This window comes from Pleurodeles waltl, chromosome 1_2 (genome assembly GCF_031143425.1).
Source record: "Pleurodeles waltl isolate 20211129_DDA chromosome 1_2, aPleWal1.hap1.20221129, whole genome shotgun sequence".
NCBI lineage: Eukaryota > Metazoa > Chordata > Amphibia > Caudata > Salamandridae > Pleurodeles > Pleurodeles waltl.
The window spans coordinates 100,532,745-100,555,731 of NC_090437.1; the positions used below are offsets into that span (position 1 = coordinate 100,532,745).

Here is a 22,987-nt window from a genome sequence, read left to right on the forward strand (position 1 = left end):
CCGGTGAGACCCTAGCAGGTGGAGAATCTGTTAGGGTGGGGGAGTAACGCCCGACAGATGATCCTGACGACGACCAAGAGGGTGATCTTCGTGAACGAGACCTGCATCGCCGTTGAGAACGAGACCTGCTGCGAGACGCTGTAGCAGAGCGCCCAGGCCTCGCGGTCGGTTGACGAGGAGCAGAACGAGCCCGCCCTGCCCTTGCTGTCGGTGATGGCGTTCTTGGCAGGGAGGCAGTAGGCGAGTACATTCGCGAATACTGCGATTCCGGGGAGGCCGCTGGTCTGTTAAGGCTCTCTAGCCATCTTGGAGATAGATTGATGGGCGAAACATGCCCAGATGATGCCGCTCTTGAACGAGATGAGTCGCTCGGTATCAAGACCACTGGAGATGGTGCGGCCTTGTCTGGCGTGGGGCGATGTTCTACTCCCTGCGGGACAGGTAAAACCTGTGTCGACGTTGACGGCTGTGTCGACGTCGAAGGGCGCCCCACCGGTTGCTCTTGTCTCGACGTAGAGTGTCTCGACGTCGAACGGCGATCTTTGGACCTCGACCTGCTCGCCGTCGTGTGCCTCGAAGTGGAGCGGTGGGAGGCCGAAGGCGGATCTCTCTCATGCCGTCGTGGCGATTTCGACGTCGTGTCTCTTGACGTCGGGGGGCGCACAGCCTTTGGCGGCGACCGGGCACGCCGGCGATGGCTCGACGTCGATCGGCGGGCTGCCGTCGACAGAGACCTGCCCCTGCGATGGTGTTCCCTCGACGCCGTCTCCTTCGACGTCGGGTGGGTCGCCGTCAACGGCGATCTATGCCGGTGAGACGGTGGTAGCGTCGACGGGGAACAAACAGGTATTTTCCTACCTGCTGACGTCGACCTAGCCATTCTCTCCTGAGAATGGCCTGCTGGTTGTCTGGGAAGTGAAGAGGACGATGTTTTCTGCCTCTCATGAAGCCCATGTAGCCTGATCTTTTCTCTGTCCTTTAGAGTCCTCTTTGACATATTCTTGCAGTGCTTACAAGTGTCAGGGCAGTGACTCTGAGGCAGGCACACAATACACAGAGTGTGTGGGTCTGACTGGGCCTTCTTCTTCCCACATGAAGGGCATTTGACAAAAAGTGAAGGCATTTTTCTGTCAGGAAAAAACTGCCAAACTCAGACAAAGATGTTATCTGTCGAATGAAACAGGAAAAAACGCTTTTTTAAAGGATTTTACTTAGAAAAACTCAGAAAAACTGAGAGCTCAATGCTCCAGGATCCTCTCAGAAGAAGCCGGAAAAAAGAACTGACCTAACTGTGAACCAACTGTCACCTGTCCTTCACCCCTGATGCATGGTGGGATACTGGAGGTGCTCAGGGTCTTAAAGGCACAGTGCCAAAGTTTTTATGGTTCTCCTGTGTTAACCTGCATGCAGCCTATTGGCTAAGAATGCTCCATTGGTTTTTCAATGTAGTTTTTTCTCTTTTTCTCTAGTGTTTACTGCTGCTTACTTCCCTAAGCCCAGTTTTGAAGGTTTGGGTAGATATTTATTCTCTATTGTGATTTCATAATATTTAAAAAAAAAAAAAAAAAAAAAAAAAACTTCATAGAAATAAAGCATTTTTAGCCTGTTTATGATTATAGCCTGCATTGCTGTTTTTACACATGATAATATATGTGTATTTTATATATGCTCCGGGGTCCCCGCACAAGGGCGGGAATATTCAATGTTTATGACTTTGATGAGGATCCCCTGGAAGAGAACTGACAGTTTCTCTAAGGTCTGAATGCAGGCCTCTAAGAAAAGTAACAATAGTTTTGTTGAAAACCATGTCCAGCATTATATCCCAAAGCTTGGTCCTGTTGACCTGTTAAGTATAGACTTAACCAATAAACCCCAGATGAAGAGAGCCCGCCTTTGCCTTAATGTACTTGGCTATAAGTAGGAAGAGGTTGAGACCTTGGTCCACCGTGCCCTACACAGGCTGGAAGCCATGCTGAACATCGGGCAAGAGATGATGTTCATTAGCCCGCACAGTCAGCCTGCTCAACAGCACTCTTCCCATTACTTTAACAGTTTAATCTATTAATGAAATAGGCCAATACCAGCATTTGTCATCGCTGTTGCCCTCTTTAAAGATTGGGATGACAACAGAATAGGACCACGAGGGAGTAAAACCTCTCCAGATGGCTGTGTTGACATGGAAAGGTAAAAGGGGTGCCCATAGGTCAATGTAGCTTTAAAAACATCAAGTGGTACAGCATCAGGGTCTGGGGCTTTTTTCTTTGGAAGATCAGCAATAGCATCCCTAACCTCTTCCTAGCTAAATGTCAAAGAAGGGACTGTAGCGGAGAGCGAGGGATTATCCCACAGCACAACTGTGGAACCATAAAGTACTTGAGCCAGAATTCTGGGGCAATGAGCTGAGAAATAGTGTTTCTTGAAGTTGGTGCTAAAAAGGGAAAATAGATAGCAGCCCAAAATTTGCATCAGTCTTTAGACTTACAGGAGACCATCAGGTCCTCCCAGGCTTACTGCCTTAAAACGTATTTCCCCCTCTTAATAGTTAACTCATAATCTGGATGACATGTTAATTTTGAGTTTATCTCTAGGCTTTTCTTTCAGAGCCATGAGAGCTTTTTGTGAGTTATGGTACAACTGTGATCAAACTATGTAGTGGAAGGAGGAAATGATTTACTAAAACGGAGGGCCAACCTTACATTTGAACAAACAGTAGAGAAAATAATTTAAAATGTCCTTGTCCAAGGCACCTTTGTTAAGACAGATGAAAAACTCAAACGAGTACTCCCAAAACAACTTACGACAGAACGGGTTGGGGATGATCTTGTCCCAGCTGATTCTATGACCTTGTTCTTTCGTAGAAACCTGTCTGCACAAAGCATGACTAAAGGATGCAGAATTAGTTTCCCAGGAAAAAGAGGCACGAAGATAATTATGGAAACTTCTGGGGTCCCAAAACACTTCAAAGCTTAAAAGTAAGGGTGTAAAATTTGAAAAGACGACAATGTCAATAAAAGAGTGGCAACCCCTCCTGGAAAAGGCAGGCATGCTAGGTATGAGGTGATTACTTGCTTTTTCTTGCTTTTGCAACCTCAACCAAAACAAAGTTGAAACTGCTTAGAATGGCATTTAAGATCTCACCCTGAGCAGAATATTTATCTTACCAATTCTAGGTGCAAAGTGAGAATATTTATCTCACCAATTCTATGTGCAAAGTAATGTTATATTAATTTAATATAGCACACAAATCGACCCTGGAGGGGTATCTCAGCACTGTGGACAGAACAAACGCAGAATAGAGCTCCAAATTAAATACAGACAAATAGGCTCATGTTATACTACAAAGGAACCTAGCTAAATGGCATAATCTTTGCATTTCCTGGATGAAGGAGAATAGCTTTAACAATAAAACTGTGAAGACTTACTACACCTGTTCCATGGCTAGTGATGCATATCCGAAAAGAGAAACTGATAAATGTATCATGGAATAAGCAACTTAGTTTAAGCTAAGAGCAAAGCTATATTTAATGATTTGTTCATGGTCCCAAAATTTAACAGGAAGGCTTACTTGTGGCTTCAATATTCCACTGTTATCACCAGACAATATACATCTATATTCTAAGTGAAGGGACCAGGAGAGAAACACAGAAACTATTGATATAAATTAACAAGAAGGTGGCAGGGAGGCAAATATGGGAATTGTTGTGGCGCCTAAAACACAGCAGAAAGAACATCCGTAAGGGTATTAGGATGGTAATGGAAACCGTATGACATCCTTCTTGGCTCCACAAACAACATTCCATTTCATTCTAGATTGCATGCTCACTTTCCAAAGGACCATTTTCATGAATTGGAACAGAAGTGTTCAAACATGGGTAATTACAATCCTTTAAGCAACAAAAGAGAAAGATTAACATACATACAAACAAAGCTCTGGGTACTTGATCTAAACAGTGAAAACAACAAGAGCGATTATAGCCTTTGAAACATCTTTTACAGGGGTTCATAGAGGCTCATCTCCACTCTATACTCAATGACAGATGTATTGATAGGCCACAACACACATGCCTACTGGCAAGAATGGAAACAGTACATAAGTAGAGCAACTGATAAAAGGTATCAGGAAGACTTCTGGAGAGATTTAAGCTGCAGCTTGAGGTCCACTCGGTATAGCCATGCTTAACTGGCATTACACTTCAGGCAAAGAAGATATCCCCACACAAATCAGGGCTATGCATGAGCACATTTGGAGTAACAGAGGATCCGATACATTTATGTTTGTCTTGTTTCTAAACTAATATTTCCAGGAGAAAGTTCTGTGTGCAAAAACCTAAACATTTAATTCAACATAAGTTAAATTCAAAAGGTGGTGGCTCTGGGCTGATGCCTGGGATAATAGAGACATATTTTGGGAAGGATAGCAACAGAGGCCAACAGAATAAAAGAAGAGGCCATAACTCTACTGAACTGGCAAGGCAATGCAACAATTGATAAGGAGCGTTATGATTTTTTGGCTGCAGATGTTAAAAATTGTTCAAATAGTATAGTTGTTTCTGGCAGTAAAGTTCTGTTCAAAACTTTAAAAATAACAAAAGCATACATTTGAAATTGTTCCATCTTGCTTGCAGCTTGCCAGCTAAAACTAATAAAACGAATTACACTCTGCCAATATGGATCGTAATAGACTGCGACCCTCATTGTAACTCAGGCATTGATCCTGATTTTGGAACAAACTCCAGTTTGTACATAAACATTATGAGTAATGTGTAAATGACTCCACCCTGAGGTTTTTGCCTGCATGATTTTCACCCAGTAAAACCTTGCAAAATGCTGTTAAGTAGTGCAAATTTCAGATCTGCGTACTTCAAAAAGGGAACTCCCTGAAAAGTAGAACATTATTCTGTATTACAAAATCCCAAAACTGCAATGGTCTGAAAATTGTGCACCTGGTAAATACCCCACCTCATGGTATCGCAAACTGCAGGTGCATGATTAGATTAGCAAATTTGCATCCAATGTAGAATGAAGCTCGTAGGCGTAATTTAGACTAACAAAACTCTTCCTTTACCATGCCATTTTCGTATTAAAGTGAACTAAAATGGTTTAAACTAAACCGATCTGACTTGATAGTGGAGTGTACAAAAAAATGATGTGCAAACTGGAGTATGAGGACAGCTCATCTACAGGGACCAGAATAACAACATCATAATTTATTACCTTTCAGTTATATCTAGTAAAAGGAATGTACTTTAATGGGAGCCTTTTCACTCTGTTATTCACTTTCTATACATCTATTATTGTAGACTATAACTGTCTAGAAAATGCCTTACAACATATTGGTTATAAGTGCAATGTTTAATTTGGGGTGGTTTCTTCTACTTTAGTTATGAAAAGACCACCTTGACAAATGTATATCAACTTTTTACAGGTGTAAACCTAGGTCTGAATTTTTTCACTCAGACAAGCGGATATTATATATAGCCATACAATATTACAACTTATTTTACCAAATTTGGACAAGATTTCTTGCTGCTCGTCACGTCCAGAGAAAAGTATCTTTGGATTTAACCCTTTTGTGTTGATGTTCTCCCACGGTAGACTGTCACTGTTGGGTCGGTCACGAGGCTCCACTTCGACCTCAAGATTTACTTGAAACAAGTCAGGATACTTTTCTTGAATGTCACATGCATCCAGATCATACCTAGAACACAATTTCAAAAAGCAGCTGTTCAAGATAACCCATTAATGTGAATATATCTGTCTAAAAACAAACAATGCCTGTATGCCCACTCTTCAACATATCTATGCTTACATATTAGCATGTTAATCCTTTAAGACATATACCCTTTTTTTGGGATGCTCTGTAAAGAAAACTTTTTTTAGGCTCTGCAGCATCTCTTTTTATCTCTTCTTTTCTCCTTCTGTTTCCATTCATTATATCCTCTTTCTTACTTCTTTCTCTCATTCTCTTACTTCTTGCGCCCACTTTTTTTTCTGTCATTTTGTCTTTTCTGTCTCTCATTTCTTTCTCTCCTTGTTCTCATTTTCCTTCTGCTTTTCTCCTCTCATTCTCATTTTCTCAATTTTTTCTTCCCTTTTTCCTTTCCTTCTGTTCTTTCTCTTCTGGTTCTGCTGGTCTTCTAGGCTTCTCTTTTTGGAACCTTTCATCCTTTCTCACTCATATTTCCCTTTTTGTTTTTCTGTATTTCTTCTCTGCTATTTACATTCCCCCTTTATCCTTATTTTTGGCTTTGCATTCCTTCTCTCCTCCACCTTTTCTTTGTTAATTTTTACATTTCCTTCTTCCCTCCTTGTAATTTCATTCTTTCCCATTTGTCCTTTGCAACTTTCTCTATGTTCGACCTTCTCTCCCTTCCTTTTTTCCTTTCTACATAATTTGTTCCATTCTTCCTCCCATCCCTTCATGCGTTGATTTAAGTGTCATGACTGCCTCACAGGCAATGATCTGAGCATAGGGGAGGCTGCAGAGATATGGTTACTTGTAGAGAGCTATAAAATGTACATCGAAAGGGGAAAATTAAAACTTTTTGATATTCTTCTTTGTGGATATGATCAATGAATTGCAGGCCAATCTGACAGGTAATGGAAGTATTTGTGAACTTGGCTCTCAAATGAGAGGTGTGTCATCCCATGTATTGCAAGATAAAGGGACAATTGGACCCCAGTCAGACACTCACCTCACTGAGGTAATTCCTAAACAAGAATGAAGGGACAAATTTGGTGTCTTGGAACCCCAGAGATAAAAATTAATATCAGGAAATGTTTAAGTGCGTTAAGCCATTTGAAGTACAACTGGGTTTCTGCAGATGCAATGTTTGTTACCCGAGTCTCATTTACCCTAATCTAATCCCTAAACTAGACAGTAGCTCAAGACTGTTTCAGTTCATCAGAAATAGCTCTCATCAATGTGTTGTGTAGCACTTTTAGTTGTAGCTCCATGCACGTTATTTTAGCAAAACTAGGCTTGCAGCTGTGCACTTTACCTTAGCTATGTTATATTCAGCTTTATTATTTTAACAATTGCCACATTTGCGGTCTTGTTTTATTTCTCTCTATCTAGCTGTACTTTGCCGAGGGCAGCACTTCGTTCTTGAACAAGACATTTTGATCACTCTGTGCTTCTCTCAAGGCTGCAGTAAGATAGGTTGCCGGTAAACGTGGTAACACTGTCTCTGGTATTCATAGAAACATACACATCCTTACGCAGGGACCTTTTCTCAGAACATCAGCTGTTTTATTATAAAAACACTTCCCTGTCCCTTACATGTTAGAGGGAGATTCCAGCCAGATGACCACGACTGTATGCTGATTGCTGAACGCTTCGCTACAGCTGCTTATGCAGACTTCAGGCCTTTGCTCAGGACACTGTAAGTGCAGGGTAGCCATAAAGAGTATATGGTCTGGGAGTCTGTCTTGCACGAACTCCACAGTTCCAAAATGGCTACACTGAAATCCGGGAAGTTTGGTATCAAACTTCTCAGCACAATAAATCCACACTGATGCCAGTGTGGGATTTATTGGAAAATGCACACAGAGGGCATCTTAGAGATGCCCCCTGTATACCAGTCCGACTCTTAGTGTTAGGCTGACAAGTTCCTACCAGCCTGCAACACACAAGATGAGTTTCTGGCCACATGTTGTGAGTGCCTTTGTCACCCGGTGGCCAGGAACAAAGCCTGCACTGGGTGGAGGTGCTTCTCACCTCCCCCTGCAGGAACTGTAACACCTGGCGGTGAGCATCAAAGGCTCATGCCTGTTGTTACAGTGCCCCAGGGCATCCCAGCTAGTGGAGATGTCCGCCCCTCCGGACACAGCCCCCACTTTTGGCGGCAAGTCCGGAGGAGATAATGAGAAAAACAAGGAGGAGTCACCCACCAGTCAGGACAGCCATTAAGGTGCCCTGAGCTGAGGTGCCCGCTGTCTTTAAAAAATCCTCCATCTTGGTTTTGGAGGATTCCCCCAATAGGAATAGGGATGTGCACCCCTCCTCCCAGGGAGGAGGCACAAAGAGGGTGTAGTCACCCTCCAGGACAGTAGCCATTGGCTACTGCCCCAAACCTAAACACACCCCTAAATTCAGTATTTAGAGGTGACTCTGAACCCAGGAAAACAGATTCCTGCAACCTACAACAAGACTAAGGACTGCTGACCTGAAAGCCCGACGGAGACCACAACTGACTTGGCCCCAGCCCTACCGGTCTGTCTCCAGACTCAAAGAAGCTGCACAGCGACGCATCCAGCGGGACCAGACACCTCTGAGGACTTGGAGGACTCAGAGGGCTGACCTGCACCTAAAGGACCAAGAACCTTCAGAGCACAGCGGCTCTGTTCAGAAACAGCAACGAAATTGCAACAAAGAAGCAACTTTCAAGAGACTCTCACTTCCCGCCAGAAGCGTGAGTCTTCACACTTTGCACCCGATGCCCCAGGCTCGAGTCCAGGACATCAAACACAGCAGACCTGACTCCCAGGCGACTCCAATGATGTGGACACCCTGAGTCGACCTCCCTGCACCCCCACAGCGAAGCATGCATAGAGGATCCAGAGGCTCCCTCCGAACGCGACTGCCTAGGAACAAAGGAACCCAACGCCTGGACCAAACACTGCACCCGCAGCCCCAAGGACCGAGAGGAACCACCTATCAGTGCAGGAGTGACCAGCAGGCGTCCCTCATCCTAGCCCAGTTGGTGGCTGGCCAGAGAAGCCCCCCTGTGCCCTGCCTGCATCCGCAGAGTGACCCCCGGGTCCCTCCATTGATTTCTACAGCAAACCCAACACCTACTTTGCACACTGCACGCAGCCGCCCCTGTGTCGCTGAGGGTGTGTTTTGTGTGCTTGTGTGTGCCCCCCCCAGTGCTCTACAAAACCACCCTGGTCTGCTCCCTGAGGATGCAGGTACTTAACTGCTAGCATATTGGAACTGGAGCACCCCTGTTCTCCATAGGCACCTATGTGTTTTGGGCCCTCCTTTAACCTCTTCACCTGACCAGCCCTGTGTTGCTGGTGCTACGGCTTTGGGGTTGCCTTGAACCCCCAACGGTGGGCTGCCTATGCCCAGGAGACTGAACTTGTAAGTGGTTTAATTACCTGAAACACTAACCAATACTTACCTCCCCCAGGAACTGTTGATTTTTGCAGTGTCCACTTTTAAAATAGCTTATTGCCATTTTAACCAAAACTGTGTGTACTACTGTTTTAAATAAAAGTTCTATACTTACCTGTGTGAAGTACCTTGCATTTTATGTACTTACCTTAAATTTGAATCTTGTGGTTATAAAAATAAAGAAAATATATTTTTCTATATAAAAAACTACTGGCCTGGAGTTAAGTCCTTGAGTGTGTGTTCCCCATGTATTGCCTGTGTGTGTACAACAAATACTTAACACTATCCTCTGATAAGCCTACTGCGCGACTACACTACCACAAAATAGAGCATTAAGTATTATCTAATTTTGCCTCTATCAACCTCTAAGGGGAACCCTTGGACTCTGTGCACACTAACTCTCACTTTGAGATAGTATATACACAGCCAACTTCCTACATAGAATTTAACTCGCTGTGCTCTAATATAGCCTAGGTAGAAACTAGTCTATTGACTCCAGTGACAATATGGTAGTGTTATTTCTATGTTTCACTCTCCTGGTCACAACTTTAGTCCAGTCATGCAATATCGTCCTGGTTATTGCAGTACATGCTTTATTATTTAAGATGCAGTTGCTTCATTAAAACCTTATTAAAATCTATACTGCCTCTGCTTGTCCTTGTATATGTGAGACTAATGTAATTGAGAGAAACAGATGAGATCTGAGTGATCACGATTTCCCTGAGGAGTCAATTGTGCCATGCGCTCGGCTGCCCAATCCTCCCTGCTCTTGGGTAGAGGTGAGGCACTGCTAGTTAGCCGGAACCAGAAACCCATATATGGGTGTAGTGGGTTAGACTCAGTCTCCCACACTGCAGGCAATTCTGCTAAAATCCAGTAGTCTCATTGAAATAATAAGAGCCTACGTGACAAATAGAATGGTTGGGTACCTCCACTCTAAACACTGCAGAATTGCTTTAATGCAAGGGCAAAGTAGGCAACTGCCCAGGATGAATGGAACACATTAGAAATTCTAATAACACTGAAAACATTTTATTTTTCCAATTTTACAGCCAAGAATGCTTAACAGGATTTTAGGGCCACATTTCTGAAGGGTTTATTGCAAGGGTAAAGTCATGCAAAGCCTTGCAAGGTTGGTTACATTCCAATGCAAAAAATATTTTGAACCAGATAAACGGCCTCTTTCCATCAATAGTGTTCTGCACTGCTTTCTACCACTTTGCATTAAAGGTGCAATGTGGGTAGACTAGAGCAAAACCAGAATTAATGAAATAGCTAGAAACATTATTATTATTATTTTTAAAGCATGCCTCTTTGAAGCAAGCACTAACAGGGTTTCAATTCTCTAGAGAGTCAGCACATTACACATGTGCTGCCCTGTACAGGGCACGCACATTATGTGAAATGTCTAAAGAACTGTCTAGGGCAGGCTTGTCCAATGAGTAGCTCGTAATATACTGGTACCTCTCCTGTGTGCAGCCCAGCCTACTAAGTGAGGAGCTTTTGCTTGGTTGATTTAGCATAGTTATACCAAATTTGAGGGAGTAAATCATGTGGTGTTGGGAAGACTTGTTACTAATAATAATAACATGGCTTCCATGTGAAGACATTCCATCCTGGATTTTTTTTTTATTTAACATTACTGTTGGCAATGCGTGCCTGCTATACTGAGGTAATCACTACTGGTAATCACTCTTGTCTGATGTGGTCACGATTAAAACTTTAATATTAGTAGCTCAAGATGATTTTCACTGAACATAAGTAGCTCTCATTACATAAAAGGGTGGCAGCGGTTGATGTACATATTTTTAGTCGTATAACAGTAAGCTTGATGGTTGCCAGTTTGTGCACTTGAACAGGCCGGTGTTAGGTAAGGCGTAAGACAACAGTAGAGTAAAATCTTTATTGTTTTATTGGGAAAGAATATGCCAGATTTCAAAGATTACAAATCATTATAAAATAAACCAAAAGGCCTAGCCTACATATTGGGAAATGTGTTAAAGACAACAGGCAATTAAGGATGGATTATTATTAAGCCGCGCTAAAGCCTGTAGACAGGTATATGTTACATGGAATTTCACAGTTTACTATAGTAGGCAAGGGTTTTGGCACTGGTGAGTCACCTGAACAAATTGTAGGGATAAAGGATAAGCACTCCAATAATATAAAAATTCTTAGATTAGTAACAGAAAGTTTCAATTCTATTAAGGATACAGAGGTGAGATTTATGCTTTATCTTTCTTCACCTTTTTATTATAGCAGCCAACATTTCAAGAAAAAAAACAAAAAACATGTTCCAAGAATCTCAGGGAACCACAACAGCATTCAATCAGAAATGTCTAGGAATCCGATAAAGTCCTTTCACAGTTTCTAGGCTCTCTCTTTCTTCGGGAGACCCCCAGAATCTGGAAGGTCATCCTTAATTCTGTTTAGAAGAATTGTGCCCTGTTAAGGCATAGAGAAACAAACAGCTCTCTAATTGAGCCATTCACAGAAACATGACCATAAGCATTGACAATGTCACATTTTAACTTTATAAAGTCCTAAAAGTTTTCACCAAAAGGCAGACAAATGCTGACCAAGAAAGCATTAAATACTTATATCCAACAAAGTCTAATGGCTACCAACATCCTCAATCTGTATCTGAAAAAAAAAAAAAGGGGGGGGATTCTGGAACTCATATGAGTGGGGATAATGCTCGCCTCTGTGTCCTTAACAGAATTAAAACTTTCTGTTAATAAAGCTAGGAAATGTTATATTCTATGTCTGGACCGTAGGCATGGATTATGCTTGTTCAAAGCTTCCCAAAGACCATATTCTCTACTGGTATGAAATAAAAGGATTTAAATGGAGATGCTGATAATCAGCTGCATTCAAGATGTCTGCCAGTCTAGCCCTCATGAAAAAAGCTTTGGAAACCGTGGCCCCTGTGACAGAGTAAGTGCCAAAAACAGCTGTGTCACAATGCCACCTTCTTGCATGACAAATTTACCCACCTACCAATAGCGGGAGAAGAAACTGCTTTCAACAGCTTACAAAGCGCGATCAAAGGACAGTGCTCTCTTGCAGGTCAAAGTTACTCCATCATAGCTTCATATACTTTGAAGCATCTGACTGCACACAGTTTATGGTGAAAAGGAAAAACAGGATTGGAAACCAGTCTAGAAATGGATTTGGTGCACCTACAGATATGCAACATATCTTCCTCTGGAGTAAAAATACTACCTGTAATATCCAGTGCCCAGACATCCGGGACTCCTCTGGCAGGACAGTAGACATAACATGGCAAGCTTATCTGATAACTGTTTCCTTGTCAAGTACTTGCTACATGGCCAAGAAAAAAAAAAAAAAAAAGATTACGGACCTTGTTAACGTCCCATAGAGTACCAGGGCTCCGGAGGGACAAACAGATGCCTCTCATAAGTTTCCTGACCCTAGGATGAACCTTCGAGTCATGACTTGCTAATATTACAGATCTAAACGTACTGACCGAGCGATAAGCCAGCCTCTCTGAAACCAGAGTGGAAAGGAAATTAAAAACGTGGACCACGCTAGGCCCCATGGAATCTTCAGCCTTCTGAAAACACCTCCATACCCATTGATCCCAAGACGATCTACATCACTTGTTAGGTCCAGCCACCCAGGGCTTTGACAAAAGTGCTTTAGCTTCTTGTCTAAGTCCTCCGATCATCCATCTACTCTGGAGTTCCTCCACGCTATGAGCTGGAGCAAACCTTCCTGACTGAGCTGATGAGGCTTTCCCTTGTTGTACATCAGAAGATTTCCACTGTGGAGAAGGTGGTTTGGAAAATCCCAAGAATATGTCATCATCATTGGAAACCAAACTTGAGACCTCCACGTTCTGGTGACAAACTAGCGCCAGCATCGTTATTATCTTAGCAAACATGGTAACAGTAAAACTGTTCTCTCCCAGGCAATCCTGGAGAAATGCTTCTGTGGCCGCAGCAAGTTGGTCCGGATTCAAACCGAAAAACCACCCCACCTGATGGTCCAGGCGTGAGGGAACAGATCTACCGTAAACAGTACCCACAATCTCTGGATCACATGGAACACTTTGGGATGCAGCTGCCAAGCACTGAGATCTCTCAGGTGGCAAGAATGCCAACATGCCACTTTGTTGCTCACACATGGGAGGTACTCTGACCTCATCCAGATCTGACGGTCTGGCAGTATTGCCAAAACTCCTTTGCAAGGTCCACAAAGACTCTGGATCAGAGGCTCCCCCCAGGCGATTGATTTACCAGACTGCAGAGACGTTGTCCATTTTTAGCAGCACACAGCACTTCGCCTTGCCCTTCGTCCAGCATCGGTCTGAGAAGAAGCCGGCTAGGAGCTCCTCCTCATTTATGTGTAAAGTCTTTTCTTCTGAAAACTACCTTCCTCTGGTAGACGCATCTCTGCAAGTAGGTCCCCAACCTGACCTGCTCTCCTCAGACTCTATAACCAGATCCAGACTGGAGCCGAAGATCCCACGGCCATTCGAGGCCTCCATTTGGGATAGCCACCATGCATCTCTTCTCGAACTTCTTTCATCAGGGGAACCCACGTGGAGTACTTCAGACCCCTGAGCATGTGAGACGCCTTCAGAATTTGAAGAGCTCGAAAAAATTTATAGCAGGTTGATCACCATCTGTTGATCCCCAAGGGTCCAAGAACACTGATGCATAGTCAGACTGTCATCCAGATACACAATCACCCTGAGGCTCTGGTCCCAAAGGCACTCCCCCACAAGTTTTAACACATTGGTGAAACACCATGGAGCCGAGAATAGACCGAACGGCAATGTAGTGAACTCAAACGCCTGCCTGCGGCACAGGAACTGGAGGAAGTGCTGATGCAGTGGAAAAATGGGCACCGTCAGGTATACATCTTTCAGGTCTAGTGCACCATCCAATCCCCTGGCAGCAAAAGGTCCCACAGTAGATGAATCTCTTCCATCTTAAAGTGGCAAAACACCAGCCATTCGTTGAATTCGCTGAAGTTTAACACTGGACGGAAACAGCCATCCCGCTTCTCCACCAGAAAAAAATTGCTTGGGCGCAGCGAGGTAGCGATTTCTGCCTCTTTCTTCAAGAGGTCTGACACCTCCCGATCAATGAAGGCCTCCACTTTCGGAGAAAACCAAATTGGAAAAGGCATGTAGCCTTGGACAGGGGAGCCCCAAAACTAAGTGGAACCCCTAGGCCATCTGAAGCACTAAGGTGTCGGATGTCAATGCTCATCAATTTCCCCAGAACTGAGATAGATGCCCTCCTACTCTTAGATGGGAAGAAAGAGTCCTCACCTTTGACAGCTCCAATGAACCATGGTCTCCACCACGGGCTCCCTGACTACGCTGGAAATGCTTTCAAGGCTAGAATCTGCCGAACATTGAGTGGTCTTGCCATTGCACTGTGCGGGAACCCTGGTCTCGCTGGTAGGGCACTTGCGATGAAACGGCTGGAAGATAGCCCCTTCCCTGTCTGGCCCCGAAGAAAACCAAACTCTTTAAAAAATGGATCTCCAAACAAGCTGCCATGCATGGCGGGGCCTAACTCCAAGGAGACCAAGACATCCAACTTTGGACCACCTTTATCAGTAAGGATGGGTGTCTCTCTGCCCATAGTATGCAATTCACAGTGCCCCAAAAAATTATAGCTCTCTAGGCCCACCAGGAGAGGATCTCTGGTGAAATCAGTGCAACGGACTGTTTCACATCTTTGCCCAGGATCTTGGTGAGTGGTGCTGAAATATCCAGCAATTGTCCTGGCTTGATTGTCAAGAATGATCAATGTCTTTCTTTGGGTCACAGATAAACGTGACCAAGAATGTGGCCATGCGAGGGTCGTCTCCGGGGGTGAGGGCAACCTTTCCTTTCAAAGAAGGCTGGGGCACACTGATCTCAAGCGGGCCCTGACGTCTTATCAAGGGGCTTACAGAGATGTCCCACCACCTAAGCAGCCACCTTAATTCTATGGAAGCACAAACAGGAACTAGGGTGTAGAAGATCATTCGGACCCGAGATGTCAGAGCAGGTCTTAGCTCCCTAAGAGCTAGGCTCTGCCTATGGTTGGAGATTCTCCTCTGGTGAAGGGTATCATGAACATGAAGTACCCGATTCTGTGTCAGAGTCACCCTGCAAAGTGCCCTTGAAAAGGGTCCCAATTGTCGACTGGCAAGGCAAAGGGATCCTCTTCTGGAGACTGCATGGGCTGAGACTGAAGGAAGGCCCTCTTGAATCACTGAAAGCATCTATGTCCGCCTGTGACTCCAAAGGTATCTTTTGCAGCATGCACCGAGGAAATTGTTCCCCAAAAGAGTCTGCAATGGCGTGACGGCACACCAAGTGCTTAATTTTACACTACAGGGGCACTAGAGCAGTAGAGAGAGCTTGCTGTATGGAGGTGTCCAGTGCCTCTCAGAATTCCCCTTCTAAAGGCAGGTCAGCAGAAAATTCCTCTTCCAGACACACACACATTTATTTAGGACTTAGTTTCCATAGGAAGAGCGTTTTTTGTTTTTCAATAGCTTTGGCGCTGCTTGACGATTCTTCAGGAAATTTTCAAAACGTATATGGTAGTCGGCTCAGCTGGTGTCTTAAAAGTTTCGGGCTTTAGCAGAGTCCCACAAAAAGAGCTTGAATTTATTTTTTATTTTTTTAAAAGATAAGGGTCTAGGTTAAAGTTACCCTGAGCCCCTAGTATTGGTCTAGGGGTCCCTTATGGATCCTGCCAGAGTTCAAAAGCATTTTAAAAAATACGTGGATCCACAACAAATTATTTTTCAGAGATTTAAAAAAAAAAAAAAAAGGTGGTTTCCTGTCCTATTCTTTTATTTGGCCCCAGGGTGGTCCAGTCCCAGGGGCAATGAAAAGGGAGAAGCCTCCCTCCTAGGGCTTCTATTAGCCTTGGGTACCACCACCTTCCCGGGGCAAATATGCAGAAACCACGAACTCCCAAAGCAAAAATCTTTATTTAAAATGGGGGAAGCCTGTACGGCCCCCCTCCACAGCCCCAGGGAGCGACACCACTGCGGGGATAAATAAAACAAGCATTTTCAATGCAAGGGGTCTCGCATTTGTTTGAGTTAGAGCTATTAGCATTGTAAAGCAAATAAAAACACAGGGCGATCGCGCTATGTAAAATGCAGGAAAATAAACAGATAAAGTAGTCCGGACTCCAGGCTGAAAACATCGAGCCTCGTATGATTTTGGTACTTTACCGGTGCTGTGTAGGTGGGCTAAACACCGGAAAAGGCATGCCATATGCATGCCTTTCACAAATAAAAGCAAGCGGATTTTAAAAGGCAATCCCACGAACCAATGTAAGTGACTGACATGGCATGGGCGTGGTTTCAACCAAAAAAGAGATTACAGAATGGACAGAGCAGTTTGTGCTCGCCCATAAAAACTGTAATGGCCCTGGGGACCACCACCCCCCACAAGACATAACTGTTTGCTCTAACTTAAGGAGCTTTGACAGCTTCCACCATGTCAGAGCAAACACTCTGCTTCCAGCGGGCGAGAGCTGTCAAAGTGCTCTTGCTCCCTGAAAGTAGAAATTTCATGTCTGCGGGCAGGGAAAGAGATGAAACTATTCCTCTTGCACACAGGGAGCCGCATGTTTAGCAGCTCCCTGTGTGCAAAAGCAATGCCGGCTCCAGCAGGAGGCTGGCTGGGAGTGCAGGGACCTTGATGATTGCTCCGTGGTCCCATTCCACACTTGGTGCCCTAGGGAGCACCCAGGGCAGATGGCCGGGCACCAGGCGATGGGGTCCCCGGGGCCAAAATCGTCCAGGAGAGAGGGGGCGGTGTAGCCCCTCCTTTATTCAGTGAAGGGTGGGCTCCAGGGGATGGGGTCCCCAGGGTCAAAATCGGACTGGGGGAGGGGGAAGGGGGGAAGGGACATGCAGCTCCCCTCGAGTTCATAGATCTCCTCCATTTATTTATATCCTGGGCCATGGGTGCCGGGCACGCTCTCAGAAAAAGTCCTGTGTAAGCGGGGATCAAGCGCCATTCACCCACTCGTTATCTGTTGGAAAAATGCAGCTGTGCCAAACAGGGACAGAAGTTACAGATACAGAGCCACGTGGGGGGCGTCAAGGTCACTGTAATGAAGCTCTCAATACACACAGGCAGGAATTAGAGCCGATGGGAGTGCATACACTTTTGGAATCACCCATAGGGTCTGATGAGCTAGTTAGCTTTCCACATATTCTAACAGATATGGCCATAATTGAGGAGTCTGGGAAAATGCCCCAGCAAAGTAATGCATTGTTATCTTTAATTAGTTGGAATATTGCTGGGCTTCGTTCTAAAGCTGGAAATTTAGAATGGCTGGAGTTTATATCCACATTTGATATCATTTGTTTTCAAGAAACTTGGCTTACGGCACCCTTCCATTTGGATGGCTACTACTCTGTGTCTCAGCCAGCTACTCCATCTAGAGCAGGCAGAGCAAGTGGTGGTCTTCTGGTACTTGTGTCATTACTACTCCCAAAAATTGAGGTTTTGTTGATTTGGTCTTCTGCTTTTTTTTTGGTAGTTTTATTATCAATATCTGGATGGAAAGACATTCTACTCTTAAATTTTTACAATAACATTCCAAGTGTTGCCCTGCCAGGAAGTCTCGAAGAGCTTACAGACCTCTCTAGACTCTACCGGGAAACTCCAGGACAGGGAATTTGATACGATCTGGGTTGGAGATTTTAATGTTCAGTTATGCAAGTATGAATTACCCCACTTATGTGGTGCTGCTACAGAAGGCAGAGAGTCACTCACTCATTTCATTCACTCTAATTTAGGAAATGCCTTGAATACCCTCATTTATAAATTTGATCTTGCTTTTGCAAGGGATATGGCAAACAGTCGGATAAGAGAAATACCCACCTATACAGGGAGTACTAATGGTAGCATTATTGATTTTATTCTTATTAATTCCTCACTTTGACGTTCAATAGTGGATTTTAAAATTAAATCTCACTGTGCCAGTGACCATAACCCTTTGAGTATAAAATTATCCTTTAAAACTAGAGTAATCTTACCTAGGATTGTATATAAAGGGAAAGAGGTGTTTAAAAGAAATTCCGGCCCTCGCATGAGGTGGGAGAGAGTAAACCCTAACACTTTTCACGCGAACCTCATAACTCAAAATAAGGCTGACATCAACACTTGCTTGTCCCTGCAAACCACTCCATTCCACCTTATAACTGCCTTTGAATCTTTAAGCTGTGCTATTTCTGAGGCACTGATGTGTGCCCAATATCCCAAAGGCGTAAAACCTCAACAGTGGTTCAATTCTGCCTGTACGGCTGCCCATAGAGATCTAAAGTCAGCGGTCAAAACTATTCCATGTAATCGGGATTTAGTTAAACAGGCCAGGGGCCGATACAAATCAGTCCTTGAAGAAAGAAAGAATGAAATACGCACTAGCGCTTGGGAAGACCTTACGGCAGCGACGGAACTACGGGATCCCTCTCAATTTTGGAAGGTGGTTAATCACCCATATTTCTCAGGAAAGGAAAATAGGGACGACGACTGTCTGATACCAGAGGGGGTTTGGGTAGACCATTTCTCATCTGTATTTCAATCTGCAAATAATTCTAATGATGGAGGGGAGGTACGTGGCCTCCCATGATCGGCTACTCTAATTCCATTTAAGAGCAGCATTTTACTTGAGGCACACGAGATCAGTGCAGCAATAACTAAAATGAAATTAAGGAAAGCCCCTGGCCCCGATGGGATACCGGTGGACCTATTTAAATCTTTACCTGATCTGTGGGCTCCATTAATCACAAATGTTCTGAACAGTGCTATTCAAAGTGCTATCCCCTCCTCATGGTTAATGGCAATAATCGTCCCGATCTTCAAAAAGGGTAATAGGCTTGACCCTTTCTGCTATAGACCCATCTCTTTAATAGACTCCACGGCAAAGATACTGGGGAGTGTCATTCTGACCCGGCTCGAGGATTGGGTTGTAAGGACAAACATTTTATCGCCAATTCAATATGGGTTTAGGCCTGGATTAGGCACAGTGGATCAGGCCCTAAATTTACATCTTATTCTCAGTAAATATGTTATTGCCAAAAGGGAACCTATCCACTTAGCATTTATAGATCTGTCCAGTGCATTTGATATGGTGAATAGAGCAAAACGGTGGGTCATAATGGATACAATGGGGATTGAGCAAGATTTGCTGGATTTGATCAAACGCTTATACTCTGACCTCTCTATTTTAATTCAGTTTGGACAACATGGTGAAAGGTCTCATCCCCTTGCTTCCACTCGAGGTGTTAGACAGGGCTGCACACTGGCACCTTTTTTGTTTCTACTGTACATAAACGGCTTGTATAATTGTTTGGTCCAAAATGGTAAGGATTTCCCAAGGATGAGTTTTAGACAACTGCCAATTTTATTATATGCCGATGATGCGGTTTTAACTGCCCGCACGGCCAATGGTCTACAGACCCTCCTGGATCTTTTTTTTAACACATACACAAGAGCTTGATTTGAAAGTAAATTTTTAAAAATCACACGTTATGACCTGCGGTCCTAAAAACACTCGCACCAAATGTTTTAGAATGGGGGGGGAACACCTTGACAAAGGTAAAAGACTTTTGCTATCTAGGTCTGTATCTAAGTTCCACTCTGTCTTGGAAATTCCATTTGAATTTTAAATTCCAACAACTGGCAAGAAATGTCGAGGCAATCTTTTGTTTTGCCCGCAGATTAGGGCATAGACCGGTCCACCAGATCATCATGCTCTACAACTCTAAATGTGTTTCGGCGGCGATTTACGGGGGTGGCCTTTGGGGATATACCAGTCCAAGCATTCTACAGCTTGCAGAGAATAAATTCCTTCATCGGTTACTTATGGTACCTAAGAACATAGCCAACATTTTATGCCATGAGGAAGTGGGAATCCGCTACATTACAGATTTGATAGATATTGCCCCACTTTTGCTATGGATAAAAGTATGGTCAAACCCGGCGACTACTTTAACACACGATTGCGTAAAAGACTGTATTTCATTAACAAACTAACAAAATTCCATGGCTAAATTTTGTTCACAATGGCTTCCGAAACTTGGACTTGGAGTATATGTATTTTAAACCAGAGCTACTGCCAGCCAATGCGAAAGAAATTGTTAAACTTCGACATAAAGAGCATGTTATGAATCTTAGATACCAAGTGGCAGAGAAATTGAGTTCTTTTAATTCATACATACAAATTCTATCATCAGACTTGTTAGAACCTTATTTTGTTTGGTTCCCGACCCCTTCTTTATACTCTTTACTCGTACTTTTTAGATTTAATATGATCCATTTTAGAGTGGCGTTCCCTATAAAATGCGTGTGGGAAAAAACACTACCGCCATGCCCTTGCGATAACTTTTCGAAACAAAGTACTTGCCACTTTATTTTATTCTGTAAACTTTACTCAGTTCCCAGGAAATCCTTTCTATTACCCATTTTGCGTAACTTGCACACTTCTTCCTACAAAGAAGGATTGACTGGCATCCAAAGCCTCTCATCCAAACAAATGTGCATTTCTATTCTTAGTTTTATTAAATCCGCTATCACCATTAGAAACCGATATGAACTGGTAATGTGACTATTTATTAAGAGAAACTAGGCATTGTCTTATTACTATATTGTCTTATTATTATATATGCTTTTATAAGTATTTATTATCTTATACTGTTTTAGTAAGCTTAGGCGGTAAGCTTAGATTTAATAGATTTGCTTTTGATGTATGCAATAAATACTGTATTTTATGATGACTTTTATGTATGCATGTGTACTTTTATGGCAAAATGCCGAATAAAGTTATTTTGACTGACTGACTGACTGACTGACACACAGGCTCCAGGCCACCTTCAGGCATAGAAGAGAGACCAGGGCTCTGCAGCACGTTTGACAGTTTCTCTGCTGACTGAAAGTGATGCATGCAAGTCCTGTCCCTCCTCTATGGTGTTCAGGTGCCCTCTAGGGGCTGCGCTGGCATGCCTCACACATGCAGCTCTGGGAGTAAATCGCCCACGTACAACCACAGAAGCCGATCCTGCAGGCACCTGCAACATGGAGAAAACACCATTATCAAACAAATAACCACACAATGCTCAAACAATAAACGCGGTTGACCAAGGTGCAAGTTTTAATAATATTAGGCCAAGAAACAGAGGGAAGGAGCACTTTACTGAATGGCTGAAGGAGCTACGAAGTAAGAGGGAGCCTAGAAACCAGGAAACAACTTTATTGGATTCATGGATGTAGGAAAATGCCACAGTTGGCGTGGTCACCCCCCATGTTTTGCCTACTGTTGTTAGCTCTGATTGGAAGTGTGTTGGGACCCTGCTAACCAGGCTCCAGTACCAGTGTTCTTTCCCTAAAACTGTACCTTTGTTTCTACATTTGGCACAGCCCTGGCACACAGTTAAGTACCTTGTAAAAGGTATACCTAGTACCAAGGGCCCTGTTGCCAGGGAAGGTCCGTAACAGCTTCAGAATGTGTTAAGCCACCCTAAGGGAACCCTCACTCAGTACATGCACCCGGCCTTGCAGCTTGTGTGTGCTACCGGGGAGAAAAGACAAAGTCGACTTGGTACTCTCCTCAGAGTGCATGCCCACCAACCACTGCCTGTGGCATCAGTAAGTCACCCCTCTAGCAGGCCTTAGAGCACTAAGGCAGGGTGCACTATACCACAGATGAGGGAATAGCTGCATGAGCACTTTGCCCCTACAGTGTCTAAGTCAATTCTTAGTCACTGTAAGCGCAGGGTGGCCATAATGAGTATATGGTCTGGGAGCTTGTCATTACGAACTCCACAGCACCATAATGGATACAATGAATACTGGGAAGTTTGGTATCAAATTTCTCAGCACAATAAACCCACATTGATGCCAGTGGGATTTATTGAGAAATGCACACAGAGGGCACACAGATGCCCCCTGTATCTTAGCCTAACTGATAGTGTAAGACCGACCAGTCTGTGCCAGCCTGCCACTTCCAGACGAGTTTCTGACCACATGGGGTGAGTGCCTTTGTGCACTCTGGTCATAAACAAAGCCTGTCCTAGGTGGAGGTGGCTTCACACCTCTCTCTGCAGGAACTGTAACACACTGCGGACAGCCTCAAAGGCTCAAGCCTGGTGTTAGTGTCCCAGGGCACTCCAGCCAGTGGAGATGCCCGCTCCCCAGACAAGCCCCCACTTTTGGCGGCAAGTCTAGTGGGATAATGAAAAAACAAGGAGGAGTCACCCCCTCAGCCAGGACTACCCCTAAGGTGTTCAGAGCTGAAGTGACCTCCTTCTTGAGAAATCCTCCATCTTGCTTTGGAGGATTAGGACCAATAGGGATAGGGATGTGCTCCCTTTCCCAGAGGGAGTGAGCACAAGGAGGGTGTAGCCACACTCAGGGACAGTAGCCATTGGCTACTGCCCCCTGACCCTAAACACCCCAAGAAACTTAGTATTTAGGGGAGACCCTGAACCCAGCTCTTCCGATTCCTGACGACCGCAAGAAAGAAGAAGGAAAGCTGCAAAAGAAAAAGCAACACGTTCTGCAGGTCCATCGACCCCTGAAAAGCGTCCAGGGGACTGCCTGCATAACAGAGGACCAAGAAACTCCCGTGGACAGCTGACCTGTCCAACAAGAAGACGAGGAAACCATCTTTAAAGGGACTCTCACCTCACTCCAGAAGCGTGAATCCAAAACTACTTTGCACCAGACGCCCCAAGCCAGTGTCCAGAGAAACCAACTAGCTAGAGAGGATCCCCAGGCAATTCAGACTATGTATGCACCCTGGGCTGACCTTCCCAGAACCCCACGACGATTCCTGCAGAGAGAATCCCGAGCCACCCCTGATC

The 22,987-nt window shown here is 44.3% G+C and overlaps 1 protein-coding gene across 1 annotated transcript in view; it reads right to left on the reverse strand.

Moving 5' to 3' along the window:
* GAK (cyclin G associated kinase) overlaps positions 1-22,987 on the reverse strand; it is a 1,188,967-nt gene that overhangs the window by 482,801 nt on the left and 683,179 nt on the right. The window contains exon 19 of the mRNA XM_069236701.1: positions 5,505-5,698. Coding sequence (XP_069092802.1) covers positions 5,505-5,698 — 194 coding nt within the window. The remainder of the gene's footprint in view (positions 1-5,504; positions 5,699-22,987) is intronic.